The 11,946-nt window shown below is 46.0% G+C and overlaps 1 protein-coding gene across 1 annotated transcript; it reads left to right on the forward strand.

Moving 5' to 3' along the window:
- Positions 1-786: 786 nt before the first annotated feature.
- Positions 787-10,903, forward strand: LOC136624722 (adenosine receptor A3-like). The gene is made up of 2 exons (XM_066598660.1): positions 787-1,140; positions 10,282-10,903. The coding sequence occupies exons 1-2, from the start codon at positions 791-793 to the stop codon at positions 10,901-10,903; spliced, it is 972 nt and encodes a 323-aa protein (XP_066454757.1). The 5' UTR covers positions 787-790.
- The last annotated feature ends 1,043 nt before the right edge of the window (positions 10,904-11,946 follow it).

Consider the following 11,946-nt stretch of genomic DNA (forward strand, 5'->3'; position numbering starts at 1 on the left):
AGACTCCTACTGTACACTGATGAAGGGCAAAAACCCTGAAGCAGCTGTATGTACATGGAGTCTGGCTTTGCTTGTAATTCCCGGTCATTGCAACAAGGCTTGTATAAAAAGTCGGACTTTGGCTTGAAGGAATGCTGCCTTTTAATAGGTGGCACTGTGGAGGATTTATTCCATCTCTCTTAATTGCATTTTTCTAATGTTAAAAATGCATCGCAAGTTGGTGCTTTGCAATTTTTGTGTGATGCGTTTTCAACATTAGAAATTCCCATTGACAAACGCGTGAAAAAAACGCGCAAGAAAAACGCAAGTGGGTATTCACCCTAAGTGGCAAGTCAGTAAATGAGTCAGAGAGTGAGTGAGGGCTTTTGCCTTTATATATATAGAAATCTGTTTAAATGGGTGCAAGCAATGCCTGTTCACACTTTATTGCATGCATGTAAACTATAGGGCACATGTAATGCATAGACTAGGCAGGTTGTTGCTGGCAACTGTATAGTGCTGGTTTGGATCCTGAGCCCTCTCCATACACAGCATACATAGTGGACTGCACAGGGTATGTGCAGTTAGGATATATATAGCCATATATGTGTCACTAAAGGGGTTAAAATAAATACTTCCTTACATACCAGACTTGGTTCACCAGAGAGGAAATATTGGTTTGTTTTTTTTTCAGCATTAGTAGTCTGTTCTGTAATTGGACTCATAAAGGATCTAAAACAAAGAAGTTAATATTGTGATACTGCCATAGGATACCTTGGGCCATTTCTTCTCTTTGTATTGTCTCAATACAATGTCTAATCAAACAACAATGGTTCAGAGCTTCACCGTTGCCTACATTGCAGTGGAAGTGGTCATTGGGCTTCTTGCTATCATTGGAAATACCCTGGTGATCTGGGCAGTAAAGGTGAATCCATCTCTTCAAGATACAACCTTTTACTTTATCGTGTCTCTGGCAGTAACGGACTTGGCAGTTGGAGTGTTCGTCACACCTTTAGCCATTATCTTGGAATTGGAGATACAACTATATTTTCATCCATGTTTGTTCCTCTGTTGCATGATCATCATATTTACCAATGCATCAACATCTTCTCTACTTGCTATAGCAATTGACAGATACGTAAGAGTCAAGATGCCAAACAGGTAAGGTTTACATTTTAAATAGTTCCAACTTATGTTGAATGTCACTTTACTGCTAATTCCTTGTCTTTATTGCAATGCCGAAAGATTTTCTGCTGAAAATAATATCTAAATCTTGACCTTCACATCATGAAAGCCACGTAATAGTGTTAGATTGTGCAAGTTGTTGGGTTGAACCCACTATAACTGCATCTTCTAGGGTCAGGTTTAATCTGTATTCTGCTGAATAGAGCAGTCTGCATTCCTCCATTGAACCTATTAACACAGTGCTATGGATGCCTAGTACAAGTGTTTGCTTGAGTTTTACTCTTTGAGCTCCTTTACACGCAAAATTTGCACGCACAATAAATAGAGACTTAAATCCATCAATTTCAATGGGTTCATTCTCATTTTCCGATTTTGCACATGCATTTCTTATACATGCAAAAAATCAGGACATGATCTATTTTCCTGCACAAAGGTCCCCATAGAAATCTATGGGAGGTGCACAAATATGCACTCAATGCGTGTGGAAATGCACAATACCCTGCGCAATTCAGCTGGAAAAAGAATACATCTGGATCTCATTAGACTAAATAGCCATCTAAGTCAGGATGTGTTTGTATGCTGTGCTCAAATGAATATGCCATGCGTGTGTAAAAAGTACATTATAATGCGCCGGTATGAGAGCAAATCAACCTCGTTCATTGTGCTGAAGCATCCACATACGTTCATGTGAAGAAGCCCTTAATGAGACCTCATTCGGACTGCTTTACTGTGTGGATGGGATACAGACATGTCTAAGTACTATGTATTATACTAATATGCTTCCTAAATTTATGGTTACGCATATCGCACATCTGGCTGCTTTATAAAATACAGTTCTGACTTAGATGGTAAATTTGCAAAATATCTGCAAATCTTTCAAAATATAATTATGTTCCTAATTTAGAGATTATATTGAAACCAGAGACTATAATGCGCAGAAAATACAGGTTGGATTCAATTTTAGCAAACAAAAAACAGAAGTGAATCCTTTCATTTCCAATTTTTTTTATCTCATTTTATGAACACTTTTAGTTCAGAGGGTTTTCCCACGATACCAAGTGATGGCATAACCGACAGGTATGATATCACTTTATGATTAGTTGGGTCTGAATGCCTTGACCTACACCATTCTTGAGAATGCCATTTTGACATAGCTCTGGTTGACCTTGATTGGGTTCTACTTCTCTGCACAGTAGGTGGCTTTCTCATCACCTTCTATGATGGGAAAACATATTAACCACTTAAAGACCAGGGTGTTTCAGTCCTCAAGGACCAGACACTTTTTAGCGATTTTACCCATGTGGTGGTTTTATAACCCCAATTTGTTTCCTGGCCTGCCAAAATTATTTTGCTGTGTTTTTTTTCAGCACATGCAGGGCTATATTTTAACACCTTTTTCCACTGAGATTTATTGTTCATTGTTTTATTTTATTAGAGGTAATGTGTACAAAAAGCAACCAAGTTTTTTTAAATGTATAGTTTTTATTTCATAAAATGATTAGAATTACAATAAAATTAGTACGAGAATGGGTACACCATTTTGTTTCGGATGTTTTGATATATAATTTGTATAATATCGGATTACAGGGTGGATATGGCGACGGTTTATGTTGGTAATGGCGGTGACTCGTTTTCTATTTTTTAGATATATTTTTATTTTATTCTCTTTTTTTTTGTTTACTTATTTATGTAGCTTTCTTAACATCTATGTCCCCCATGACATCTGGGAAACATTCACACTGTATTTTTAAAATTTTTTTTTTATTTCAAACTTTTTCACTGTAACTGACGCATCCATAGTAGCCTCAGTTACAGGGAACAAAAAACCCTCTGTGGTGAATCATAGAATGATAGAGTTGGAAGGGACTTTCAGGCTCAATGCGGGAATCACTAAATCATCCCAGACAGATGTCTGTCCAGCCTTTGTTTGAACACTTCCATTGAAGGAGAACTTGCCACCTCCTGTGGTAACCTGTTCCACTCATTGATCACCCTTGCTGTCAGAAAATGTTTTATAATATCTAATTTGTGTCTCCTCCCTTTCAGTTTCATCCCATTGTTTCTAGTCTTTACTTGTACAAATGAGAATAGGGCTGATCCCTCTGCACTGTTACAGCCCTTCAGATATTTGTAGACAGCTATTAACTCTCCTCTTAGCATTCTTTTTTGCAAGCTAAACATTCCAAAATGCTTTAACTGTTCCTCATAGGACACGATCTACAGACCGCTCACCACCTTGGTAAATCTTCTCTGAACTTGCTCCAGTTTGTCAATGTCTTTTTTAAATTGGGGTGCCCAGAACTAGGCACAGTATTCCAGATGAGGTCTGACCAAGGAAGAGTAGAGGTAGATAATTACTAGAGATGAGCGAACGTACTCGTCCGAGCTTGATACTCGTTTGAGTATTAGCGTGTTCGAGATGCTCGTTACTCGTGACGAGTACCACGCGATGTTCGAGTTACTTTCACTTTCATCTCTGAGACGTTAGCGCGCTTTTCTGGCCAATAGAAAGACAGGGAAGGCATTACAACTTCCCCCTGCGACGTTCAAGCCCTATACCACCCCCCTGCGGTGAGTGGCTGGCGAGATCAGGTGTCACCCGAGTATAAAAATCAGCCCCTCCCGCGGCTCGCCACAGATTTTTTCTGACATAGAGGAGGGAAAGTGCTGTTGGTGCCGGAGCTGCTATAGGGAGAGTGTTAGGAGTATTTTTGGCTTCAAGAACCCCAACGGTCCTTCTTAGGGCCACATCTAACTGTGTGCAGTACTGTGGAGGCTGCTTTTTGCAGTGTTGCACATTTTTTTTTTTTGTATATCGGCCGTGCAGAGCATTGCGCCCTGCAGTAATTATACATACTCCAGGGCCAGTAGTGGTGGTGAGGCAGGGACAGAAGACATATATTGTGAGGCAGGGACAGAAGACATATATTTATTGAATATAGGCAGTGGGCCTTTCCAAAAACATTTGGGAAAAAAAATCTATTTGGGCTGCCTGTGACTGTCCTCAGTGTTCTGGGTCTGTGCTGGGGGTTGTTGTCCTCCTAATTCATACGCAGCCAGCTAAGTGTTACAGCAGGCTTGCGCAAAATTATTTCCTGGCTCTGTGTTGGCTGTTAAATCACCGCTGTATTCCAGTCCACAGTGCAACAGTCTGCAGTTATTTTACATACTCCAGGGCCAGCAGTGGGGACGCAGGGACAGAAGACATACACAGTGTATATAGGCAGTGGGCCTTTCCAAAAACATTTGGGGAAAAAAATCTATTTGGGCTGCCTGTGACTGTCCTCAGTGTACTGGGTCTGTGCTGGGTGTAGTTGTCCTCCTAATTCATACGCAGCCAGCAAAGTGTTACAGCAAGCTTGTGCAAAATTATTTCCTGGCGTTCCGTAAGCGAAGTCAGCCTCCAACCACAGGCCAATAAGCGGCACATTTAATTACAGCGTTCTGTTTCTGCACTACTGGTAATACACCATGCTGAGGGGTAGGGGTAGGCCTAGAGGACGTGGACGCGGGCGAGGACGCGGAGGCCCAAGTCAGGGTGTGGGCACAGGCCGAGCCAGTGCGGTAGCCAGGGGTAGAGGCAGGGCCAGACCGAATAATCCGCCAACTTTTTCCCAAAGCGCCCCCTCGCGCCATGCCACCCTGCAGAGGTCAAGGTGCTTTACGGTGTGGCAGTTTTTCACAGAGACGCCTGACGACCGACGAACAGTGGTGTGCAACCTTTGTCGCGCCAAGATCAGCTGGGGAGCCACCACCACCAGCATGCGCAGGCATATGATGGCCAAGCACCCCACAAGGTGGGACGAAGGCCGTTCACCGCCTCCGGTTTGCACCACTGCCTCTCCCCCTGTGCCCCAACCTGCCACTGAGATCCAACCCCCCTCTGAGGACACAGGTACTACCGTCTCCTGGCCTGCACCCACACCCTCACCTCCACTGTCCTCGGCCCCATCCAGCAATGTCTCTCAGCGCAGCGTCCAGACGTCGCTAGCGCCACTGTTTGAGCGCAAGTACGCCACCACGCACCCGCACGCTCAAGCGTTAAACGTGCACATTGCCAAATTGATCAGCCTGGAGATGCTGCCGTATAGGCTTGTGGAAACTGAGGCTTTCAAAAGCATGATGGCGGCGGTGGCACCGCGCTACTCGGTTCCCAGTTGCCACTACTTTTCCCGATGTGCCGTCCCAGCCCTGCACGACCACGTCTCCCGCAACATTGTACGCGCCCTCACCAACGCGGTTACTGCCAAGGTCCACTTAACAACGGACACATGGACAAGCACAGGCGGGCAGGGCCACTATATCTCCCTGACGGCACATTGGGTGAATTTAGTGGAGGCTGGGACAGAGTCAGAGCCTGGGACCGCTCACGTCCTACCCACCCCCAGAATTGCGGGCCCCAGCTCGGTGCTGGTATCTGCGGCGGTGTATGCTTCCTCCACTAAACCACCCTCCTCCTCCTCCTACGCAACCTCTGTCTCGCAATCAAGATGTGTCAGCAGCAGCACGTCGCCAGCAGTCGGTGTCGCGCGGCACGGCAGCACAGCGGTGGACAAGCGTCAGCAGGTCGTGCTGAAACTACTCAGCTTAGGAAATAAGAGGCACACGGCCCACGAACTGCTGCAGGGTCTGACAGAGCAGACCGACCGCTGGCTGGCGCCGCTGAGCCTCCAACCGGGCATGGTCGTGTGTGACAACGGCCGTAACCTGGTGGAGGCTCTGCAGCTCGGCAGCCTCACGCATGTGCCATGCCTGGCCCATGTCTTTAATTTGGTGGTTCAGCGCTTTCTGAAAAGCTACCCACACTTGTCATACCTGCTCGGAAAGGTGCGCCGGGTCAGCGCACATTTCTGCAACTCCAAGACGGACGCTGCCACCCTGCGGACCCTGCAACATCGGTTTAATCTGCCAGTGCACCGATTGCTGTGCGACGTGCCCACACGGTGGAACTCTACGCTCCACATGTTGGCCAGGCTCTATGAGCAGCGTAGAGCTATTGTGGAATACCAACTCCAACATGGGCGGCATAGTGGGAGTCAGCCTCCTCAATTCTTTACAGAAGAGTGGGCCTGGTTAGCAGACATCTGCCAGTTCCTTGGAAACTTTGAGGAGTCTACCCAGATGGTGAGCGGGGATGCTGCAATCATCAGCGTCACCATTCCTCTGCTATGCCTCTTGAGAAGTTCCCTGCAAAGCATAAAGGCAGATGCTTTGCACTCGGAAACGGAGGCGTGGGAAGACAGTATGTCGCTGGATAGTCAGAGCACCCTCATGTCTATATCTCAGCGCATTGAGGAGGAGGAGGGGAAGGAGCATGAGGAGGAGGGGGAAGAGACAGCTTGGCCCACTGCTGAGGGTACACATGCTGCTTGCCTGTCATCCTTTCAGCGTGTATGGCCAGAGGAGGAGGAGGAGGATCCTGAAAGTGATCTTCTTAGTGAGGACAGCCATGTGCTGCGTACAGGTACCCTGGCACACATGGCTGACTTCATGTTAGGATGCCTTTCTCGTGACCCTCGCGTTACACGCATTCTGGCCACTACGGATTACAGGGTGTACACACTGCTCGACCCACGGTATAAGGAGAACCTTTCCACTCTCATTCCCGAAGAGGAAAGGGGTTCCAGAATGATGCTATACCACAGGGCGCTGGTGGACAAACTGATGGTAAACTTCCCATCCGACAGCGCTAGTGGCCGAATGCGCAGTTCCGAGGGCCAGGTAGCAGGGGAGGCGCAGAGATCAGGCAGCATGTACAGCTCAGGCAGGGGAACACTATCTAAGGCCTTTGACAGCTTTCTGGCTCCCCAGCAAGACTGTGTCACTGGTCCCCAGTCAAGGCTGAGTTGGCGGGAGCACTGTAAAAGGATGGTGAGGGAGTACGTAGCCGATCGCACGACCATCCTCGGTGACGCCTCTGCCCCCTACAACTACTGGGTGTCGAAGCTGGACACGTGGCCTGAACTCGCGCTGTATGCCCTGGAGGTGCTTGCTTGTCCTGCGGCTAGCGTCTTGTCAGAGAGGGTGTTTAGTGCGGCTGGGGGAATCATCACGGATAAACGTACCCGCCTGTCAACGGACATGGCCGACAGGCTTACACTCATCAAGATGAACAAAGCCTGGATTTCCCCAGACTTCTCTTCTTCACCAGCGGACAGTGGCGATACCTAAGCAATACGTAGGCTGCACCCGCAGATGGAAGCATCGTTCTCTATCACCATCAAAAACGGGGACATTTTTGCTTCATCAATCTGTGTATAATATTCCTCCTCCTCCTCCTGCTCCTCCTCCTGAAACCTCACATAATACCGCCGAACGGCCAATTTTTCTTAGGCCCACAAGGCTCAGTCATATAATTTTTCTAAACAATTTTTATACGTTTCAATGCTCATTAAAGCGTTGAAACTTTCACCTGAACCAATTTTTATTTTAACTGGGTTGCCTCCAGGCCTAGTTACCAATTAAGCCACATTAACCAAAGCGATTAATGGGTTTCACCTGCCCTCTTGGTTGGGCATGGGCAATTTTTCTGAGGTACATTAGTACTGTTGGTACACCAATTTTGGGGGGCCCTCGCCTACAGTGTAATCCAATTAATTTTTAGCCCACCTGCATTACAGCTGACATTACATCAGCTGTGTTGGGCACTGCAATGGGATATATTTATGTACCGCCGGTGGGTTCCAGGGAGCCACCCATGCCGTGGGTCCACACGGAGTTGTAACTGCATGTGTCCACTTCTAAAGAACCCCAGTCTGACTGGGGCATGCAGTGTGGGCCAAAGCCCACTTGTATTAAACATGACATTACCTCAGCTGTGATGGGCACTGCAATGGGAAACATTAATGTACAGCCGGTGGGTTCCAGGGAGCCACCCATGCTGTGGGTGCACACGGAATTCCCATTGCGGAGTTGTACCTGCCTGTGACTATTTATAAAAAACCGCAGTCTGACTGGGGCATGCAGACACCTTGACAGAATGAATAGTGTGTGGCACATAGGTTCCCCATTGCTAAGCCCACGTCTGCAGCTCCTGATGGCGGTGGCACAGGATTATATTTCTCATTGCTTCTGTACAGCATTGTGGGCTATCGCCCCGCCCCTTTTAAAGAGGGTCGCTGCCTAGCCGTGCCAACCCTCTGCAGTGTGTGCCTGCGGTTCCTCCTCATGGCAGACGCACTTATAAATAGACATGAGTGTGGCGTGGCATGAGTGCAGCTGAAGGCTGCGCAGGGACAATTTGGTGTGCGCTGTGCACACTGGGTCGTGCAGGGGGGGGGGGGCGGGTTGGGCAGCATGTAACCCAGGAGAAGTGGCAGCGGAGTGTCATGCAGGCAGTGATTGTGCTTTGATGGAGGTAGTGTGGTGCTTAGCTAAGGTATGCATTGCTAATGAGGGCTTTTCAGGAGTAAAAGTTGTTGGGGGAGGGCACTCTTGCCGCTATTGTGGCTTAATAGTGGGACCTGGGAACTTGAGATGCAGCCCAACATGTAGCCCCTTGCCTGCCCTATCCGTTGCTGTGTCGTTCCCATCACTTTCTTGAATTGCCCCGATTTTCACAAATAGAAACCTTAGCGAGCATCGGCGATATACAAAAATGCTCGGGTCGCCTATTGACTTCAATGGGGTTCGTTACTCGAAACGAACCCTCGAGCATCGCGATAATTTCGTCCCGAGTAACGAGCACCCGAGCATTTTGGTGCTCGCTCATCTCTAATAATTACCTCACATGATCTAGACTCTATGCCTCTCTTAATACATCCCAGAATTGTTTGCCTTTTGGCTACTGCATTACATTGTTGACTCATTTTCAGTATATGATCTATTAGTATACCCAAGTCTTTTTCACATGAGCTGCTGCATAGCCCAATTCCTCCCATGCTGTATGTGCTTTTTTCATTTTTGTTGCCCAGATGTAGGAATTTGCATTTCTCCCTGTTTAATGCGATTCTGTTAGTCAAAGGCAACCTTTTCACATGTGCCATTATCACCAGACAATGAATGTTACTTGCTTCACCTGTCGATTTTTAATGTTATGGCTGATCAGTATATGTTAGCTTTGCTAGAGTAGATTAGTCACTGTCAGAGCTAGTCGGGATCTGCCAAGACTATGCGACTCTGTCAAGCCGGCGTATCACTGGCGATCATATGACTTCCAGATCTCATGCAAGAAATGGCATTGCCACTTCATGCATTCCGTACATAGCACTCATTGATTGCCATATAGTTTGTAGAAGAGAAGGCAGAAGCAGTTAAAAACTGTTTCTGTCTTCTTCTCCAGGTCCTCGGCTAAGTTTGACATCTGAGGAACCAAAATGTTTCTGCTACATTACATGAGCAGGAGCTTTAGTCCGATGCTATATATTTAAAGGGGTTGTCCCGCGGGAAAAGCAAAATTTTTTTTTCTGCCCAGTCGCCCTAGCGAGCAAAGGGCATAAAATATACATTAAAACCTTTTTCAAACGTTCTGCACACTAACCTAGAGCAGCTTTTCTTCAGTTGGAGAATTTTCATTTTAAAGATGGCGCCGCAGGTCTTCTCCCATGGTGCACCGTGGGTGTTCTTCTGCTACGTACGCTCACTTACTCCCTCCCCCCCCCCACTTACCTGGTGACTGCTCCGGGTAAGGCACCTGGGTCTGGTGGTCTGGTCATCCGATTGTCTGCTCCCGCTCCTGCTGCTTCTCTTCTCCGCGGCCAGTAGACGAATGGGCACTCGGCGCGCTCACGCGACGTAACAGGTTGTCTGCGCATCCTTCTGTGCAGGTGCGACTATTGAAGCAGCCAGAAGAGGATCGTTGGTCGGCGCCAGGACAATGGAGTCGTCAACAGAGGGGAGGGGGGCACCCCTGGAGGTAAGTAAATAACTTCTGTATGGCACATATTTCATGCACAATGTATATTACTAAGTGCATGGATATGGCCATACAGAAGGGCATAGATTAACTTCCATTCGCGGGACAACCCCTTTAATATCAGTCAGAATTAAAGACCAGGACCAAGTGCTGTATATTTACGGCCCTTGGTCCTTAATGGATTAAAAAAACAAGAAAGAAACAAAGGCATGAGATATTTCAGCTGAAGAATGATTGTAAATGTTTTCTGTATTATTTTCCAGCTATAGAATGGTGATTACCAGAAAGAGGATCCATTTCTGTATTGGTTTCTGCTGGACTTTGTCTGCAATTGGAGCTTTGATCCCAATGTTTGGATGGAACAACAGAAGCAATCTTGGAGAAGACGAAAGGAATATGCTGATCTGTAATTTCATCAGTGTCATGAGTATGGACTATCTCGTGTATGTTTGGTGTTTTGGTTGGGTTCTGTTACCTTTGGTTACAATGACAGCTTTATATGTGCAGATATTTTATATTATAAGGAAACATATGAGACAAAGTGCCTCCAACCTTCATGTATGTAAGTCAAATTATAGCAAGGAGCATAAAATTACAATTTCTCTTGTAATAGTCATGGGTCTGTTTGCCCTGTGTTGGTTACCGCTATCCATTATGAACTGCATCAGCTATTTTTACCCCACTGTTGTACAAAATAAGGCTTTTCAACCTGCTGTGTATCTAAGCATTGTGTTGTCACATTTCAATTCGGTCATAAATCCTATAATATATAGTCTTAAAATTAAAAAGTTTAAATACACCTTCATTAACATTGTTGAAAGACATATCTTGTGCAAAGATGAAATAATTGAAGCATCCAGCACAGAAAACACACTTGATAAATGAAATATTTCTTACATTATACTACTTGCTAAAGGTTCTTTCACACGAGATGGAATTAGTCCGCACTGACATTTCTGCGTCAGATGGAATTAGTCCGCACTGACATTTCTGCTCTATGGAGCTTGAATTCCGTAACTGTTAAAATCTGCACGCCTGTACTTTAAAACTGTAGGATTAAATACCGCAGCAAAAAAGCTTTCTGCTGTGGAATTAAGAACGACTTGTGGAATTGTTGTGGAGGATTTACAACATATAGTAAATGTAATTTCGCAATTAAAGTCTGCAGAAAAAAATGCCACAAGACGTTCCACAGAACGCAATGCGCAGTTAAGAACATAACGTAATCTGCACTAAAAAAATCCACATCTGCAGTGCATCCTGCATCTTATTCTGTCTTGTGTGAAAGTACCCTAAGTCGTTATTGTCTAAAAATGATAATGCCATCATCTTCCAAGCTAATATCCCATTTACACTGACAGATGATCGCTCAAAAGTCGCTCAAACAATAGTTTGAGTGACAGTTTTGAGTGATCATCTTTGCATAGTCTATAGTAGCTAAGTAGGTGGAGAGGGACACTGCCGCTATCACTCGGCAAACAATACAGCTGTTCTGCATAAGCAAACAGCTTCATTGTTCTCCACGCTTACAGCTCGCATTCTGTTGTGAACTACCAGCGGGACACGGGCTGTAAGAATCTTATCAGAGCTGCCGACTGTGATAACAGCCTGCACCACTAATAAGAGTTCATCGCTCAATTCTAGAAAACTAGAATTGAACGATGAACGACTCGTGCACGAAAACTGCACGATGTTCGTGCATTTAGATGCAACGATTATTGCTCAAAAAATGTGTTTGAGTGAATTTTGAGTGAGAATCATTGGGTCTAAGGAGTAATTGAGACAAAAAGAAAGTCCTCCCCTGGCTCCCGCTGTGCCCTGCGCCAGTGCTCGGTTCGCCACTCTATTGACAGCTGCAGTCCTGCTCGTTTTACAGAATGTCACAAGGGTTGCAACCACTAACAGAGCTCAGCAATCGATCACTAAGC

This window comes from Eleutherodactylus coqui, chromosome 4, assembly GCF_035609145.1.
Source record: "Eleutherodactylus coqui strain aEleCoq1 chromosome 4, aEleCoq1.hap1, whole genome shotgun sequence".
Taxonomy (NCBI): Eukaryota; Metazoa; Chordata; class Amphibia; order Anura; family Eleutherodactylidae; genus Eleutherodactylus; species Eleutherodactylus coqui.

Coding starts and splice junctions, on each gene's coding strand:
- LOC136624722 (XM_066598660.1), top strand. CDS start 791: ATGTCTAATCAAACAACAATGGTTCAGAGCTTCACCGTTGCCTACATT. Junction 1,141..10,281: donor AGAGTCAAGATGCCAAACAG/GTAAGGTTTACA, acceptor ATTATTTTCCAG/CTATAGAATGGTGATTACCA.